This window comes from Dermacentor silvarum, chromosome 5 (genome assembly GCF_013339745.2).
Source record: "Dermacentor silvarum isolate Dsil-2018 chromosome 5, BIME_Dsil_1.4, whole genome shotgun sequence".
Classification (NCBI taxonomy): domain Eukaryota; kingdom Metazoa; phylum Arthropoda; class Arachnida; order Ixodida; family Ixodidae; genus Dermacentor; species Dermacentor silvarum.
In genome coordinates this window covers 30,236,536-30,256,487 of record NC_051158.1, presented here as the reverse complement: position 1 = coordinate 30,256,487, position 19,952 = coordinate 30,236,536, and the positions used below count along the sequence as shown (strand labels likewise).

Sequence of the window (19,952 nt, the reverse complement as noted above, 5' to 3'; positions counted from 1 at the left end):
ATTTTTTTTTCTTTTGTCGCCTTTTCAGTCTTTCTTTCTTTCCTTTTATCTTCCTTTGACCTTTTCTTTCTTACTTTAGATTATGCAGTCAAAAGCTTTACGACGGCAAACGCGGGAGTGCGTGCTGCATCGTACAAGCAGAGCGCTCTAGCGAGAGGCTGGCGCGCCCTCGTAGTTTGTATACAAGCTACGAGAGCGCGCCAGCCCCTCACTAGACTGCACTTCTTGTACGGAGAGGCACGCGCTCCCGTGTTTAATGTCATAAAGCTTTTGACTGCACATTACTCAGTGGAATATATGAAATATGCACCGCTAGTCAGACGTGTAGCCAGAGGCTATATACAAGAATGCGAGCCCCACAGGAAACGCGTTCGTTCACGCAGTTTTTCCCACAAACATAATGTAAGTTCAAAAAAAGAGACACACAAAGTACATACATACTTGCCAGTACTTAAGTAGACCATGACAAAACCAGCCATACATAACAGAAAATACTAACAAATGAAAGAACAGCACAAAATACCGGCGGAAACATAAAGGAGCCAAGACGAAGGCAAATGCATCTTCGATCCACGCTATTCACATTTGGCTTCTAAATAGTCGCGCGTGACACGTGGTAGCGTCACCTGTGCTACAGGAAAAATAAACACGCGCATAAAATCAGGCTTCGCTAGTAAGTTGGCATCCTGAAAAACCGAAACGGCCACACGGTCTTACGTTTCGCTGGCATCGCAAGCAAACGAAAAGAACAAGAAGAAAAAGACGAGCAATCGAAATACTAGTGGCGACGCCACCGTGTAGTTTCCGCACGGAATGGCCGGGAATACGGCCCCCGTGGAACAGCGCGCAGCGCCCGATCTCTGAGGCCACACCGTGACGACGTTGGGAACTTTGACAACGCACGCTCGGCTCTACATAGTCGGTTGTCAGTAGACGATGGCTACAGCACAAGCTAGCTATAGCTGCGACCTCTTTAGGCGCCGAAACGACCAACATACGAGAAAATACGTTGAAATCAGTGACGTCACTGATGTACCGGCGCTGAGGCTTCGGTGCGAAATTCAGGAAAAGAAAATTTTGATCTCCACATCAGTAAAAAATCTATCATTTTGGAACAAACGAAGGGAAACAGTGTTTCTGGCATAAGACTTCAGCGCCACTTCGGCCAGCGGACAATCTCTTCTCTGAGCTTCTAACGGCCCTCGTGTAGGCTTCTACCGATTTGAGTAACCTCTGTGAAAATTTCAGCAGCTTAAAAAAGTTTTAATACAAATTTATACACGTGTGCGACAAATTGCACTCGTAGGTGGACAGAAGAAAAAAAATAAAGTGTCTGACTAGGCCTTGTCATATGACTGCAGGGCCATAGAAGATATTTCCGTTTAACAGACGACGAGACAACGGGCATTTAGCATATTACAGACGCAGGGACATATGGATATGAAAATAAAAAACGATTGTTGAGTGCAGGCCATGTATATAATGCTCACAAAGTGTAAAATAGTACTGAAATAGCGATGGCTGTATTGTAAATTCGCGAATTTCCGTAAAGAAAGCATGTGAACAGCGCCAAACTTGAAACATATTTTGGAGAAAAATCCCCCAAACAAGAAGTTCCATCTCTCTTTTCAGTATTGGCTTAGATTACAGTTTGAGTTCCTATGGACGTTCATTAGTGTTTCATAAGTTCATAGATATTTCTTTGACACGCGCGTTTCTACATGAAAATTCTTCGAGACTTCATCTCGCATGATGATATGCTCGATAAATGCCTACCGGGGGTCTTGCGCAGATGTGCTAAACGTTCTCGTCGTTCCAAGCGTCTGCGTGCCTATTTCCTTCCGCTAATCCGGCTTGGCGGTCCCGTCGCGCACGTCTAGTTTACTCCGGCTCCCTAAAGTGGCAATAGTCTTTCACGCGAATGCATGCCGCCGATCAAGACCACCGATCAACAAAAAGTGTGTGTGCGTGTGTCTTTCTTCGCGATCACCGCCGTCACCGCTCAAGAGAAATAAAATTTTGCTCATACTTCTGATCTGGTTTTTGTGTCACCTCTATGTCTTGTGCTAAACTGTTTCGCTGGAAATCCACCTTCACAGCAGTGTAAAGGCGAGTGATTTTTTTTTTTTTTTGCTTTGTTTCACATCAGGAAATGCAAGAACACGCACTGACAAAAAATTACCAGCGGCCCCGCACATTCTTGGGAATCTACATGAGGTCAGACTCGGTCTGCGAGGCAGTTGCGGAGTATATCAAGTAAGGCTCAAGTTATAGCATCTTATGCGAATGTGCATGACAGCGATCGAACCCTTGAATGTCGCCACTCGCTGTACTTGGGTTCTTATCGAGCTCAACAAAGATGCTGCGAAAGTGGAGACGCACTTTGAGACTGCAGAACTCCGGCCTAGTATGCGAACATACGAGTTATATGGCTTCTCATGCCTGATGTGCCATAAATTTAGACGAACGTATCGTTGGTCGCAGTTGATGCAAGTTTACGTGCAACTCATTTAGAAGAAGTTATAGGAAAGGATAAGTTTTACATATACGGGGTGTTCTTTTTTGTTGTGTTGTTTTTTAGACCATACAGACCATACAAAAAGAAATTCGGGAAACATAAGCAAAACACAACCAAATGTGGTTCGGAATTCTTTGGAAGTCGAAGAAACCGCTCGAAGATAACGGCGAAGAAACCAGGTCGCTTACATATTTATCCAACACCGCTTGATGCATGTCTCCATACAATGCAACAGTGTTTTCCGCGTGCATTCTGTACGTTTCCGTGTGTGTGCGTGCGTGCGCGCGAGTGCGTGTGTGTTGTTTTGTGTGGTGGTGTGTCACTGTCCTAAAGAAAAAGTGAGCGTAACTTCTTAAGCTATATTTTCGAAGCATAAACTAGGAAATGTATTGACAACAAGCCCTCTTTCTTCTAAAGGTATGCCTTGTTTAACGTGTGTAGTCCTTACAAGTTGTTTGGACATTTTAGAGAAACATCAGAGATGTAGTAATCTACGGTTCTATTGAATATCTCTAGGCAGATTTATGTAGAAGGCTAATTAGTATCCTGCCCGTAAGCAGCCTGTAGCCTGTAGTTTTCTTTTTTGACTAATATGCCTACGAAGTTCATGCTATAATCCAGCTAAGAAATTTATAAACCGCAACGGACCATAGAATATAATGTTGTTAGCTTCTTCCGTTATACATCGTACTGTAGCGAAGAGAGACGCTAGTGGGTCTGGCTCTATTGGGCACCAACGTCAGTGGGTCCAGTGCTCTTGCTCGGGAACGGCAAGGCATGCTGAAGAATGCCGCAATCTCGCACGTGGCTATACTTCCAACGACCAAGAGCGCCAGAAGAGCACTCGCAGGGACTCCACTTCCGCGGTCACCTTGCTTCATGGCGCGCTTGTGTGGCTCTCTGTCCCGTTCACCGCCCCTGGCCTCTCATCGAAAATACTTCTGTAAAGGCGTTTATTGCACGCAAGCGTAAGGCTGACCGTCCGATCAGTTCAGGGAACCGCGAGCGCGAGCGGTGTAGTCCGAGCGATGCGCTGGAGAGACTGATCCACTAGACAGCGCTGGTAAGGATGCCCCACTGCAGTCGTCCCTCTTCACTACAATTACCCCGGGAACGAAAAAGGGAGCCGTCCGGCGACCTAACAGTTTGTCACTATTAGGGGATCATAAAACGGCTTGAGGCGCTCAACGTTTACAATATCGCGTCCGCGACGGCGCAAGTCCGAAGATGGTTCAACGGGCTCAATCACATAGTTGACGGGTGATGCACGCTCGACGATGCGGTAGGGACCTTCATACTTGGGCATTAACTTGGAAGACAGACCAGATGCAGCGGAAGGAACTGAAAGCAACACAAGCACTCCAGGAAGAAAGGTGGGCGCAGAGGTGGTGTCACCGCGAGTGTTCTTCTGGCGCTCTTGGTCATTGGAGGTGAAGGCGCGGGCGAGGTCGCGGCACTCTTCGGCATGTCTCACCGTATCAGAAATGGGCGCACATTCAGATGCGTCGGGCCGGTATGGTAGCATTGTGTCGATGGTGTGCGATGGGTGCCGGCCGTACAATAAGAAATATAGCGAAAAACCAGTAGTGCTCTGCGTAGCGGTATTGTACGCGTAGGTGACCAAGGGCAGAATGGCGTCCCAGTTCGTGTGGTCGGAGGAGACGTACATTGAGAGCATGTCGCCGAGCGTACGGTTGAATCGTTCCGTGAGTCCATTGGTTTGAGGATGGTATGCCGTTGTTGTGCGATGAACAACGTGGCACACTTTGAGAACAGCTTCAACTACTTCCGAGAGGAAGACACGTCCGCGGTCACTGAGCAGCTCCTGGGGTGGCCCATGACGCAGAATGAACCGACGAAGCAGGAAGGAGGCAACGTCGCGCGCAGTAGCTGCCGGAAGCGCCGCAGTTTCAGCGTATCGCGTATGGTGGTCAACTGCCACAATAGCCCAGCGGTTTCCAGCCGATGTCATGGGAAGGGGCCCATACAAATCTATACCGACGCGACCAAAGGGCCGGGTGGGGCAAGGTAAAGGTTGCAGCCCAGCTGGCGAGAGGCGGGGTGAAGACTTTCGGCGCTGGCAATCTGGACAAGAGCGTACGAACTTTTGGACGTAGCTTTACATCCCTCGCCAGTAGTACCGCTGTTGAAGGCGCTGGTAAGTCTTGAAAACGCCAGAGTGGGCACACTGGGGATCGGCGTGGACAGCTGCGCAAATATCGGAACGCAGGCTGCGAGGCACTACTAACAACCACCGGCGGCCGTCGGAGCTGTAATTGCACCGGTAAAGCAGGTCGTCGCGAATGGCGAAATGGTCAGCTTGATGGCGCAACGCGCGGGTTGTTGACCTGGTCGATGGATCAGAGAGCCAGCCTACAAGCGACGCAATCCAGGGGTCCTTGCGCTGCTCAGAAGCGATGGTGCGAAAGTGGATGGAAGACACAGTCAACCGAGATATATTGTTGTCAGCGAAGGGAGAGCGCGAGAGGGCATCGGCGTCCGAGTGGTGTCGTCCGCTGCGGTAGAGTACGCGGATGTCGTAGTCTTGCAGGCGAAGTGCCCAACGTACAAGACGGATGGAGAGTGGTATACGCTCGAACGCATCCTGGAGCTTCGATCCCGTACCCTCTCTTCAACCATGTCTCAGGACGCATCTCCGCCCACGACCCAGCAAACGCCTCCTGCACCCTCCGTCGTGTGCTCTGGTCTACCCCGCACCTCCACCACTTGTAAAGGCGTTTATTGCACGCAAGCGTAAGGCTGACCGTCCGATCAGTTCAGGGAACCGCGAGCGCGAGCGGCGTAGTCCGAGCGATGCGCTGGCGAGACTGCCCCACTAGACAGCGCTGGTAAGGATGCCCCACTGCATCGTCCCTCTTCTTCACTACACTTCCGAAGTATGAAGGCCCTTAACGCATCGTCGAACGCGCATCTCCCGTGAACTATGTAATTGAACCCTCTTCGGACCTGCGCCGTCGTAAACGAGACATTGTCCATGTCGACCGCCTCAAGACATACTACGATCCGGTATTCCTGACGAGCTGTTAGGTCGCCGGACGGCTCCCTTATCACTCTCGGGGTAATTGTAGAGAAGAGAGACGCAAGTGGGTCCGACTCTATAGATGGTGTAGCCAGACGCTTGTGGGTCCAGTGCGCTCTTGCTCGGCAACGGCGCTCATGCTCGGAAGCTGGGTCCTCGTTCGACTGTCGCCGATGCGCTGCTCTGAGTTCTAATAAACACTTTTACAGTATTAACTTGACATGACCTACAGGAAAAAATTTACAAGGAGGCGCTGCAGTTTACGAGCAGTCCACTGACGGCATGCAATACCACATATAGGTTGGCTATTATAGCTGCACAATTCGAATAGCGAATTCATCCCCCCCCTCTCCCCTCTGCTTCATCGCAGGACGATCTTCACTCCAACTGGTATTGTTGTCTTGGGGCACTTGTCCTACAACGATAATACCAGGTCTGATTGCGTCATCATGCCACCCGTGAACTTGGTCGAGCCACGCACTGAGATACCCGGCGTCGTCTACGGCCACAGCATGGTAAGCCGCGCATCAAGCAGCAAGGCACGCGCTGTTTTCGCTACTCCTTAGCTTCACAGTGAAAACAGCCTGTGAGTCGAAGCGCGCTGCGGGACCCTTTTATTGCGAGGCATTCGTTGCCTCATTCTTGCCACTCTGCGGCAAGTAGGTAGGCATATAGCTAGTTCGATTCCTGCCTTGACTGGTTTTAGTAAAAGCAAGATAATATGTGACCGACGGTTGAATCGTCGAGCACAGCAGCCCGGTGCCCGAACCATTAGGCCACAATCGCACGCGCTCTACTCTCGTTCCAAAGCCGGTCAGCTGATGAAACGCTCTGCGCATGCGCCCCGTGCCACTTACTCGTCATCTTTCCTTGCGACGGCTCGCGCTCTGAAGCGCTGTGTTTAGACGCCACTATCTCCGGGATCGGCCCTCTTCCCTCAGTGCTTTCCTCTTAGCACGCTGGGTAGAAATTGTGCTACGTGGTATGCCAACTTTATGATCGCTCAAGTTAATTATGCTGTAACATATTGCTTCGCCGGAGTACCAAATGCCATTTTAACATACACCGCGTGACATAACCTTAGGTACTTAGGATTGTAGAAAGCGGTGTCGCCGATGACGTCACAATCCGTGTTTCTCTCGGTTACGACTCGTCCACTGCTTTTGTAGAACCCAACAGTCAGCTTGCCGTAAGCTCGGGTCGAACGGCTGGCGTAGCAATCATCCCTTGGCCGCCATACGATTGTCTTCAACTTGGTCGTTGTCGTGTTGCTTAGTCGCACTGTTGTAGACCCACGCACATAAAACTAATAATTTTGCACAAAAATGAAGCTCCACCTGGTATCGCTTTGCAGAACCCCAAACCAAGCTGGATGGCCAGGTACTTGCAAAATTCTTCGCATAACGTTGATTCCCACAGTGCGTGGGATCTTCAGTATTTTTTTTTTTTGACAGTGAAGCTGTCTATGGGTAGGCCATGGCGTCCGCGTGGAAAAAACTATCAGCAGCAGCAATGGCTCGAGCGTCGTCGTCTTCTTTCGCAGCTGGCTCGTTGGCGCCCGTCGGCGCAATTCCGCAAACGCGCTCGTGCCACAGCTCAAGGGTTCGTCGTCTTGTTCCCCAGCTGGCTCCGTTGCCGCTCATCATTCCAGCGTAGAATTTCAATTCTCTTCTGTCGTCGTTATGAGGAGGCCGCGTTTACGGTGTATGAGCCATTTCTTAAAGGGGTATCAGCCCTTCATTGTCTTACGTTACGGACAGAGTTAATAGCAGAGGGGATACGCGAATGTCTGTGCGTACCTATCGTCAACGATGACCACCAATCAGGACAATAAGTATGTTCGTACCTTTCTTCTAAACTCTGTGTCACCTCTGTGTCGTGCGTTAAACAGCTTCGCTGTCCGGGTCACCCACGTTCACTAAGTGGAATGCCTCTTTCTTTTCTTTTTTTTTTTAACAGCGAAGCTGTAAATGGCTAGGTTCTGGCGGATCGCGTCCGCGGACAAAATGACGCGTTAAACAGCAAAGGGTGCCGATCCTGGTGATTTTACAGAAAGGGTCCAAGCTGAATGGCACATAATTCCTGTCATGTGGGCCGATCCTGGTGATTGTGCAGAAAGGTTCCAAGCTCAATGGCACATACGCCTGTCATGTGGGCCGATCCTGGTGATTGTGCAGAAAGGTTCCAAGCTCAATGGCACATACCCCTGTCATGTGGGCCGATCCTGGTGATTGTGGAGAAAGGTTCCAAGCTCAATGGCACATACCCCTGTCATGTGGGCCGATCCTGGTGATTTTACAGAAAGGTTCCAAGCTCAATGGCACATACCCCTGTCATGTGGGCCGCATTTGCCTGCGCACGTCCGGCATTGCATGTGTGTACCAAATTTCCGAGGCATCAAAATTTTGGGCAAAAGCCGCGATACTACTGCCCGTGAACTGTTGGAAGCCTTTCACATTTCGTCAAAAGGAGATGGCTGCATAAGTGATACCTTCAATTTCTTTAAAAGAAACTGAGATGATGTTCTTGCGCGGCACGTTGTAAGTATGTCATGTGATCACCGCTGTTGTACCTACGTCATTCTTGCGCTCGTCCCCGTCTACTTCTGTGTCCGTGTTTTTTTTTTTTTTTTTTTTTTTTTTTGCGCATAACCATTTCCTTTGCAAGTATGAACCAACTCGTCCAGCAGAAAGTTTTACTGACCCTGTGGGCTCGTGGACCTGTAACGTGCCCTTGTCACACGTGGGACCCTACGAGACAAAAACAATGCGCCGGAGCGATGAACGCTGTTGCCCAAACGCTAGGCCATGATGATGCGTGTCGAAACGTCAGTGATAACACGTAATAGCGTACCAACCAATAGCTGTGTCTCATTCTTTCTTGACATAGCCATTTCCCTAGCGACGTCATCAGTTGCCTCTTGAACTCGGTATGTGTTTGTTGGTTATGTTAAACCACTCGTCGTATACCAGAGTGATCACAACGCGATGGTTACTGTGGTTACAAAATAAATGATGAACACCGGGATGTTTGAGCGTATGTCTCTTTATTGGCTCAATATAGTCAATAATAATAATATTATTATTGTATATGAATTCACTATACCAATATTCACTATAGCAGACCCACCATAGTCACAGCTTCGCTGGCTTCCATCTTCGCAGTAGTGGAAGGGCTCTGAATTTTTTTGTTTGTCTTAGGGTTCTAGCTTGTACGTGTATCGTATTACAATATACGGTATACTGGTAACACAACCGGACCAGTCGCGCTAGTGGCATCATATCGTGACACTCAGCTCAAGCAGATCGCTCACAGCATATCCTCCGTGATTGTATAATAATCTCGGAGGCCATGTAGATACATGTGCAAGCAGGTTGTGCAAGCACTCTTTGTGCAAGCAGGTCTTTTTTTATTGCGATATGGACACTCCAAGCGGATTTCTGTCGTCGCCGTCGCCGTGAGGTTCCGTATAAAGTCCAACGGTGATAAAGTCGTCGCCGCACGACGTATGCTTTATATGCGAGTGAAAGCGCGAGGGACGCACGCTTTCACGGAGAGAGAACGCACGGCGGAGAGCAAACGCGATGTCTTCGTCGCAGGAAGGCCGTGGGGGAATGGAAGCGAGGGAGGGGGGGGGGGGTGCCGTTGTGCTACGCAACCAACTGCGCATTTACCGACTCGGCGCAAGGGGATCTGGCGATTCAATCTCGCGGGCGACAGGAGGAAAGTAGGAAGGCAGCGCGGTAGGGAGGGGGCGCGGCTTCGGCTCTGCCGTCAACTGCGAACGTGTACTTTGCGCGGCTGCGAGCGGTCGCGCGCACCGTATCTTGAAAGCGGCTGCACACAGCTCCTACCTTTGTATGCGCTGTGATTTCACCGCCAAGTTTCCGTTGAAGCGATAGACCGCATCGAACCTTCGCTCGCCGCTGCCGCCGCGCTTGCACACGCCAGCGTTTTGACAGCGGTTGTCTGCGGTCATCGAGTGTCATCAATGCATGCTTGCTTGTGCGCGCTAACACCATGCTTGTTAATTCAGTTGGTAAGCAAATGTGTCCAAGTTTAGGCAGCCGATAAAACTACTATCCTTACTCCATACAGCTATCTACTAATTTTCCATCGCAATTGATGCTTCGCCTTTCGGGCGAAACTGCGACTTTTATTGCGATAGCAATTATATGGACACTTCAACCGGAGTTCTGCCGTCGGCGTCGCCGTCGCCGTGAGGTTCCCTATAGATAAAATCTTCGCCGCGCGCCGTATGCCCGAGCGGAAGCGTGCGGGGACGCGCGCTATCACGGAGAGCGAACGCACTCAATCTTCCACGCGCAAGCAAGGAAGCGGGAAGCCAGCGCCGGAGGGAGCAGGGCGGGGGGGGGGGTGCGCACTTCTACTCTGCCAACAACCGCGCTCGTCGCTCGCTCGCACCGTCGCTTATCTCCACACGGCTCTGACCTTTATGCGCCGTGCATTCGCCGCTCAGTTTCCGTTGAAGCGATAGACCGCACGTACCTTGGCCGCTGCGGCGTATATATGCGCTTGCTGCCAGCGTTTTGACAGTCGTTGTCTGCAGTCATTCAGTGTGATCTATTCAAGTTTGTTTGTGCGCGCTCACACCACGCTTGTTCATTGTTAGTAATAGTCGGGCCACATTTTCCAACGCACGCTACACATGTAATGCTGCCCGGATCGGCAGTGCAGCACTACAGGTGTGTCCCTTCGCACGCGCTGCCCACGGGAAGCACTTCTCCTCAACACCACCGTTTCACACGCGCCTTCTCGTGGTCATCGAGTCTCTCTTCATGTCGGTCTACTTACGCCGCAGCACACCTGCTTACTTAATCAGCTCATGTTTACTACAATTCATATTGCTACCAAAGCCGCTCACCTTACTTCGTATGACATTGCTGTGTTGCTATCGCATTCATTGCTTCACCCTTAGGGCGAAACTGTGACATTTTTTTCTTCTTCAAAAATAGCCAACGAAATTTGCTGGTAGGCCTAGATCTCAGAATGCTGCTCGGCCGAAACCGTCAGGCAATTAAAGCTGGATTCACACGACGGACCAAATTCCGCGGACCAGCATTAGGTGGACCGCGTCTGCCGTCCAATCACGCCGCACATAAGGACGAAAGGGAGCGTTTACGCTCGAGCCGCCCATCACCGCTAGCGGCACCGCACGCGTGCGGTCGTGCGAAAACTTACACATATCGGACAACTGGTGCACAAATTTCAGCTTACACTGTGTGCACAGTTTAAACCGTGCACAGTGTAAACCGTGCACAGTGTAAACTGACATTCGTGCAAAAATGTTCGATATGTGATTTTTTTTTTTTCAAGACGTCAACCATTCGTGCGTCTGCTTGATCCTCGTGCATTGACAAACGCCCGACTGCAGTTCCGAGAACACGCTCGCAAAATCCATATAGCGTGGAAGAGAGCTCGCCCGCGAAAATCGGTGTAGTGTTTCTTTCTAGAAGTTGGATCGTAGAAGTTGGAGTGCAAAACATTTTGACAGCGAGACACAACGAAGAGAAACGCACACAGCGATCCGCTGTGCGTGTTTGCCTTCTGTGTGCCCGTCAGAATGTTGCGCAATTCAACTTCTACCATGCTATACCAACACCCCCAGTCTTCAACCTTATCAAGATATCCCCCCACCCGCTTTTGTTTTACAAAGAACTGTTTGTCCTCCGTGATAGAAATAAGTTTGAATATTGATTCGCTGTAGTCTTTATTACTTCTTGATCAGCCTGTGTGGTGTTTTCTGTGCTTAGCACGAAGCCATGCTTGATCTGGAGTGCCTTTGGGACAACGGCGTCCGCACCAACATGTCGCTATCCGTCACCATGCAAGCCCGCCGGTACAAGCTTAAAAGCGGCAGCCAAGGAAAACCGCCGTTCTACAGCGAGTGTGGAACAGGCCAGTACGAACAACGTGTCACGGCTCAGGAGGTACGCATGCATTGCGTTCTGCGTTCTACGGCGACATCTCTCGTGGCGTATAGGTAATCGACGCCCACCCTTAACACGATCAACGCAATCCCGAAAATAGTAGGCATTAATTGATAGCATAGCCTCAGGAGCTCGTATCTAAATTGCGTGTGAAAGGAGACGTCGTTTTCCGCGGCATCCACTGCACCTAATTTGAAGATCTCGCTTGCGAGAAATAAATATAAATCTACTTTCTCTTGTGAGAGGATGTGAATTATTGGCCATGAATTTTTCTAGGGCAATTGTTGAATATAGTAAAAATTCTGCAAATTAAATTGTCAAGCTAGCATATTTGTCATTAAATAGACACTAACGGAAAATATGAGGACGAGCTAGATTAAAAGATTAGGCTTCTGTTTTGAGGAATTCCTATTGGTATAGCCAGAATAGAGCTTTTCTGAGCGAGAAAGCGTTCGAAATGAAAATATCGGATCTGGCGATACCTGTTGTTTATTATGGTACATCTCGTGTGATGTCAACACCGACCGATTCACTGAGGGCCGCAAATGAGGAACGTCACGTGGGGGATTACGTCACTCGTCCGTCTGGGCGCCGGCGGTTCCAATTAAGGAGCAGCGGCGGTGCCTTCGGCGGCACCTTTTCTACGCGTCAAAGGGGATTTATCGCAGTGCGAAGGATGATAATAGACTTCTAGAGGAATGCTCGATCGATCTAGCCCGAGTTAATGTTTTCGTTTTTCCTAGCCCGGTTGTGTTCAATTTGGTTAAACTTTTTGTCACAAGATAGCGCTACAAGTACTGCAGCTCCTAAGTCTTGTGACAGCTCGCTCCACGCCTTTCGTTGTTTTTCATGGGACGTCCGTAAAATCTTGACGGCGCAAATCTCCGAGAGTAACACACAAAAATAGCCTTACATACAATTGGTGCGGCAGCGTTCAGACTTAGCCAGGGCTTAAAATAGGATCTCATCAGTCGAGGGGGGGGGGCTCACAGGGCGAAAGCACAGGGAAATGGGCTCACGCAGGCAGAAGAAGTTCTTACGAAAAAGACAAAGATGTTTCCAGAACAAAAGACATTTTGCAAGACGTGATTCTTTTGCAAGAAAAAAAAAAACAGCCAACGGCAACAGCAGCTTTTGGAACTCATAATGCAAACAGGCCTCCAATCTGTAAGGACACCAATGGAACTTACTACACCGGATATCTTCGACGGCTCATTGCCAGAGAGTGCATAGGCCTGGATTTATTTTGCGAATATGCCTGTGACCGTAATTGTGGCAGGATAATGTTGACAAGGTTATGAACATGCGGTTGTTTCTCTGAGGTGTCGCGAGTACTTGGTATGAGGTCACCGAAAAGGCAGGACCTCCTTGGGCGGACTGGCGAAAAAGCTTTTCGACCACATTTTCTGTAAATAGGCTCGAAAGTTGGGACAGGTCAATAGCTTGCAAGTACGTTTCCGGCCGTGTTCATAACTATTTTTTTTTTTGAAAATTGGAGGCTATTGCATGCAGAAAATTCTGCACTGTCAGACTCATCGCTCATGCCCTTCATCATACTAGCACTTCCTAAGCAGATACAGCATCAAGTTCAACTTGGCGCACCACAAACACTAGAAGACCTACTGCCAATTATAAAGCAATTGTTTGTTCATGAGTGACAACATGCGATGACAGACGCTATATAATGCCAATGAAATATCTCAATTACCGGGGTTCCGAGGCGACAGTTGTTGGAAGGCTGGCGGCAAACCTGGTTCGTTTGTTAAACGCTTTTCTGAACAGAATAAAAAGAAAATGCTTCAAAAGATGCCTGGTGACCTTTCACAACCTCAACGGGAAACAATTTTCTTACTTATCGGGTCAAGCTGATACATGTTCCCGGACAATGAAGGGAAAGGAGGTTAAAGCACTCGTGGACAGCGGAGCTTCAAACACTGGTTAACAAGAACGAGATCCCAGAGCTAAACATAGCCACATATTATCCTGTCATCGTCTACGGGTACGATAGAAACAAACAAGTGCATAATGAATGGGCGGATGTGCTCTCATTAAGTGTCAGGGCGAGAGCACCTCCGTAAAAGCCCTCGTTCTTAGCTGTGTCAGGTACCAAACGCTTTTGTCCCGTCCGGTAATGCAAGAGCTCCGTTTAAACCTCTACTGGGATGGCCAAGTCACAACGCAAGACGATCGCCGGTTGCCTGCCTTCACAGTCCTGGATGAAAACCCTCGCAAGCCCACTGCAGCTGAAGACGTCACTCGGATGCACCCAGAGCTACTTTGTGTCGGAGGCTATCCAAGAGCGACGTCAACGTTTCAAGTCCCATTCGAGCTACGAGATACGACAGTATAGTGCAGCGGAAGGGCCTTACAACATGTCGAGAGACAAGAAGCTTTGGCTGAAAGAAGAGCTGCAGAAAATGCTTGACGCTGGTCTCGTACGCCCCTCTACATCTTATTTTGCTTCTCCGATCCCGAGTGCGCCTAAAGAGGATGGAAGCTTTCCTCTGTGCACCAGCTACAGGCAGATAAACAAACAGACCAACCTCTTCCAGTTTCCGATGCCACATACAGACGAAATAACTGCCAGTTGAGGTCCCACGGGGAATGGTCAAAAGGGTGTAACTGCACTGACTGGTCAGTTTTCCAAAGAGGGACGGCGAGGGTATGGCGATGGCGAGCGACGGACAATCGGTGAGCGAGAACGCCGGATCTGTGGGGACGACGAGCGGCGGTCGCTGCGTAGGAACATCGTGGTGTGGCGGCTCATTGCGGGCGTGAAAGGACGAGGACCGGGCGGTAAGTGTATGCGGGACGAGGAGGCGGTATTAGGGAGCCGCACGATTTGTTCCGAGACACGACGGCTGTTTGCTTCTTCAAAGCGTCGGCACACTCTTATAATGTAGTCGATGATCGAGCAGTTCTTATGTACAAGTAAATTAACGCGTTGTTGGTGATGCCTTTAAGAATGTGGCTGACTTTATCAGCTTCGGGCATCTTATCGTCGACCCGCCGACAGAGTGCTAATACATCTTGAATGTACACAACGTAAGGTTCAGTAGATGTTTGAGCCCAGCACGAAAGGTCCTTCTTGGCAGCTCGCTGGCGCCCAACTGGCTTTCCACAAATCTCTCTTCCACTCTACACTTCCGCATCTTTTTCTATACCCGCAGGACAACATGCTCATAACAATATATATCTTTACATAGGCATAGCAACGAGTCTAATTTGGAACCAACGTTTCGAGAAAGGAACTCGTACCTTGTCAAGTTCTTGGCAACAGGTCAAGGCCTCTCTTGTTAGTCCCTCGTAACGCTTGACAACTGCCAGCGATACTCGATGCTAGAATCAACTGCACTAACTCCACAATCGATCCCTCGTTCAATGAACTGTCACGTCGACCCAAGTCATATAGAACAAGTGCAGGCAATACGTATAATAGCGCGTGACTCATCGATAGAGTTGAGTAATGATGTTTGCAATGAGCGGCTGGAACAATTGCCTAACTTTAATCATTTCAGGTCTTGGTAACTATACTTATCTTGTCCCCATATTTTTTGTCTTCTTTCTTAAATCTAGATCTGCGACAACCCGAATTCTGGGTACAAGAGGAACATCAACTACGATGGCGTGTTCATGTCCGGGATCACTTACGACCAGCAGGACGGTTTCGCCATCGCGTATGAGAACCGAGTGTCCTTACGTGTGAAGGTGAGTACAAATGACGCGGTGTGTAGTGGCCCATGTAGCATGGGCGGTATGTCGTCGAAAAGTTTGGCAACGATATGTACAGTCTTTGTCAAAAGTATGCGGGCTATTTCACGCTTTCACCCCGTATGTTCTTCGGCTGTCTGGTTCCCGCGGCATTCATAGCCCGCCCGGCATCTGAATATTTGAGAACGACTGTTCATTTTCATTTCCCAGGGAGATGGATGTAATGACATACGCAAGATTTACTATAAATAGCCTTTGTCAGCTCTGCAGTCGCGGGCGATCTAACCCGTATAATTGTAAATATAGCTCGCGGCAGACAGCACAGTTCTAGTGTATAAGGTGGACACAGAGAGAAGGCGGAAATGACTTGCACGAAAAAAATAACATCTAATGTTTAGCTAATTAGAAGTAGTTCAAACACCTTAGGCTAATCGCCCTATAGCACCTGTTGGGACTGATGAATTGATGCTGTTGAGTTCTTAAGTGCTGAACTGTCTGAGTTGGAATTGCGAATTCATCTGAGCTAACTGCAGCGTCAGAAATTCACATTCCCACGAGGACAAAGAAGTCCCGTGTACGTTTTGTGTGTGTGCGTGTGTGTGTGTGCGTGTGTGTGCGTGTGCGCGTGTGTGCGCGTGTGTGCGTGTGTGCGTGTGCGTGTGCGTGTGTGCGTGTGCGTGAGAGAGAGAGAGAGAGAGAGAGAGTGTGTGTGTGTGTGTGTGTGTGTGTGTGTGTGTGTGTGTGTGTGTGTGTGTGTGTGTGTGTGTGTGTGTGTGTGTGTGTGTGTGTGTGTGTGTGTGTGTGTGTGTGTGTGTGTGTGTGCGTGCGTGCGTGCGTGCGTGCGTGCGTGCGTGCGTGCGTGCGTGCGTGCGTGCGTGCGTGCGTGCGTGCGTGCGTGCGTGCGTGCGTGCGTGCGTGCGTGCGTGCGTGCGTGCGTGCGTGCGTGCGTGCGTGCGTGCGTGCGCGCGCGTGTGTGTGTCCGTGTGACTTTATGCGCTGGTTATCTGAGGTGGCGTTTTCGAGGCACGTCAAAATTTCCGAATACAAAGATTTCCGATCTTTGTAGAATTTTCAGAAATTCCACAAAGATCAATCATTGTGGCTAGCGAACATGAAGGCACCCCTGTACCTGGTTTTGCGTTACATAGTGGCTCCATAACAGTACATGCGCAAATATATATTTGGTCGAAAAACTTAGTGAAGAGGAGTAAAAACCGAACTCTTCTCAGAAATAAATCATCTGTAAAGAAGTTGAGTTCCCTTTTGCACACGGTACCGCTGACGCACTTGCTCTTGCTCATCAGTTGACGCTGCACGTGAAAGCTCAGGAACTTAATTGATTTAGACGGCGCAGGCAACTGCACGTCCTTCGCAAAGGTAATACGCTAATAAATTTCACTTTCGCTACATTGGTTATAAATGAGTGGCATAGTATGCTCTGTTGACGGAATCTTGCCAAACCTTCAGGGCTGGTAATGGACAAATTTTGTTACTAACTTCCTTTAAACAAGCACCTAACCAAACTACGCGTGGTGGTCATTGAATATTACGTGAATTCCAGCGAACCCATTCCGAGAATGGTTCAGTGCACCACGGCCAGGCTAGCCTCCGAGATCTTAGCCAGAAGGCGCGCTGGTTCTCTACGTTCTCGGTTATTCGTCACTTCCGGCGAGCAGTGATGGCGGCGTTTTATTCATTTTCAATTTCAGATTCGGTATTCAGGCTTTGTTCCAATACTCGCCATAGATGGCAAAGTAGACGGCTAAGTGGTCTCGTTCCACTTGTCACTAAGACGTCAAAGTAGACAGCTTGGCGAAGACGGCATCGAAGTCAAAAACGATGCAGGCTACTTTCCTGTCCAAAGAAGATGGCGGCTGAGCAGGACACTCGAAAAACTCGACGCGAAGGTCGTCTGCGCACAAGAAAACGTAGACACGCTATATCCTACGCCCTTGTAATTCACATTGTCTGTTTCATAGCTTCGCAGGCGCAAACACTTAAATTACAGAAATAATGTGTGCTTCTCTCAACTTTTTCCTTGTCACCGCAATGCGGCGTCACGTCGCAGAAGCGTCTTCCATACTTCTTCCAGACGGTTCGAAACGCATTCCATGACATGACCTCGAAGCTGTCTGGGCTGTCTCCTTAGCATTCTACGTAGACGGTCTCCGATGCTGTCGAGAAGTGGAACACGTAAAACCTCAGTTTCGGTATCCTTTTATTCGGTTTCCTTTTCTGAAGCAACCACTCGTGTCTAAATGTAAAGTTTCGCACGGAGGCTGCGCTTTACCTACGCTATCTGAAACGAGACTTCTTACACGGTCCGCAACTTTGTTGGAGTTGACCTTTATGCTTCTGTGTTTACCGCGGCTTTAGAGTCACTGTGCAAGCTCATATAGGCTCCCCAAAGGCAGCCTATACAGTAATTATATGGTGATGATGATGATGGTTTATTGGCATCCCCTTTGAAACGGGGCGGTGACAAATAGTCACCTAGCCTGTTTGATTTAATCAGGTATACTGTACATGCGGTTTATCTAGCATTTTTGTATACCTCTCATTATTCTTTTTTCTTCTTCAAAAATTTTCCTTGTACCGCTACCTATGATTTTAAGAGATCAGGTCGTATCCATCTTTTCCCTGCTTTTTTCCCACCAGTTCTCTAATCGTCTCTTGCTTATCTCGGCTGATCTGTTGATGTTTCCTTCCACTTTATACCCAAGCGCTTCTGGGAGTTGCACGTTACCTATGGTTCTCGCTGGGTGGATACCGTCTCATTCCATCAGGATGTGGTGAGTGGTTTCTGGATCTTTACTGCAGCATACACATGCCTCATCTAGTTCCGAATATTTGTTCCGGTATGTTTTGGTCCTTAGGCAACCGGCTCGAGCCTCAAATAGCAAGGCACTGCCCTTTGTGTTATCGTACAGATTTTCCCTTCGAATTTCTTTCTTCTCACTCTTGTAAATCTCCATTATCCTTTTTGTTTCCATTCTTTGCATCCAATTCACGGTCTCTATTTCTCTCACTTTCTTTCTGATGACTCCTGGCTGTCTATTTACAGTTTCGATTATCCTGTACTTGGTTGCCAACTTCCTTGACCTCTTCCTCCATTCTGTGTCCACCCTTTTCATGTAGAGATACTTGTGCACTTTAGCCGCTTATTTATTTTCATCCATGTTCCTGAGCCTTTCTTCAAAACTAATTTTGCTCTGCGCTTCTCTGACTTCAAAAGAGGCCCAACCCATGTCACCCTGCACTGCCTCATTTGTGGTATTACCGTGGGCTGCCAAAGCCAACCGGCCTACTGATCTTTGGTTAACTTCCAAACCCGATAAGATATGCGATTTTAAGCATAGAATGGCATTTGCTAATGTTAGCGCTGGCACCATTACTCCTTTCCAGATTCCACACGCCACCTCATACTTATTGTGGTCCCACAGTGCTCTGTGTTTCATTATTGCTGCATTCCGCTTCCCCTTTATTTTCAAATTATCTTGGGCTCTGCATTGCAGCCCACCTAGCTCACAGTCTGTGAATGACGGCTGTTGCCTCCGAGATTTCAGTTGAGATGTTCCCGTTTTTTTTGTTTTGTTTTTTTTTTCTTTAAACTTAGTTACTTTGACTGATTTGACAGTTTAAACTGTTGTTGTTGGACAGAAAGTTGCATTTAGTGTTAGCACTGGTTCGTAACGTTTATTTCTGAAACCTCTAGTATATCGTTTACGAGAGGCTTCACAAACAATTACATTACGAACGAGAGCTAACACTAAATACAACTCCCTGTTGTAAGTAAAACTTCGCGTGGCTATAGACATCTCTATTGAACAAATGACAGAGAAGAAACTTCAGGAACCAACGCGAACACTGAGTGCAACTTGAGCTAAAAGGACATCAGCCGATTTTTCAGTGCTTGTTAGGAATCGCAGAGCGGTCAAAACTAAGTAGCCCCTTTGGTCTTTATGCATAGGGCGTCGCTGACAGCTGATGATTTGTGACGTAGAGCCGGTTTAATCACCGTGAAATGAAGCAGTAGTGTTGTCGGCGTCAGGATGATAATAATAACAATTTCTCATTTCAAACACAACCGAAGTAGGAGGCAGCGCATGGGTAAAAATTGCTTATCAGAGAGACAGCTTAACAACAGTGCACAAAGCCAGATGAGTATAAAGCAATCAGCTTTGAGCGCATTATAGGCGATGTCCGAGGATAACGTGATTGCATGAAGCGTGTGGACGTATCTTGCGCAGATCTGCGACACCTGGACTCTCGAAGCTAAGGGCATAGGGGTCGGCTTGGCCGTGTACGACGTGAACTACGACCACAGGCCCACGATGTGCAACCCCATCTGGCTCAACGGGACCTGGTCGCGGTTCCGCTTTCTGCTGAGGCTACGCGACTTCCTCAATCAGGACTACCCCGAGGCAAACCTGTTCGATGATTGCATGCGCGTCACGTGATTTGCGGCGCACGTTGGGGAAGGTTTGAAATAAAAGATAAAAAAAGGTCGGTGCACAGATGACGATCGTAATGATTCAATAGCATCCCCTTTGAAACGGGGTGGTGACAAATAGTCACCTGGATTACTTGATTTAATCAGGTATGCTATACACGTTTTTATCTAGCATTTTTGCACTCATCTCTTTAATCTTTTCTTTAAAATCTAACTTGTACCACTACCTATGGCTAACAGATCCGGTTGTATCAATCTCATCTCTGTTTTTTTTTCCAC

The 19,952-nt window shown here is 48.6% G+C and overlaps 1 protein-coding gene across 1 annotated transcript in view; it reads left to right on the top strand.

The window, feature by feature from the left end:
* LOC125945322 (uncharacterized) overlaps positions 1 to 19,709 on the top strand; it is a 28,043-nt gene extending 8,334 nt beyond the window's left edge. The window contains exons 5-9 of the mRNA XM_049667091.1: positions 2,150 to 2,256; positions 5,929 to 6,073; positions 11,333 to 11,509; positions 15,086 to 15,217; positions 19,471 to 19,709. Of these exons, the coding sequence (XP_049523048.1) occupies positions 2,150 to 2,256; positions 5,929 to 6,073; positions 11,333 to 11,509; positions 15,086 to 15,217; positions 19,471 to 19,680 (771 nt within the window). The 3' untranslated portion in view covers positions 19,681 to 19,709. The remainder of the gene's footprint in view (positions 1 to 2,149; positions 2,257 to 5,928; positions 6,074 to 11,332; positions 11,510 to 15,085; positions 15,218 to 19,470) is intronic.
* Positions 19,710 to 19,952: the final 243 nt, after the last annotated feature.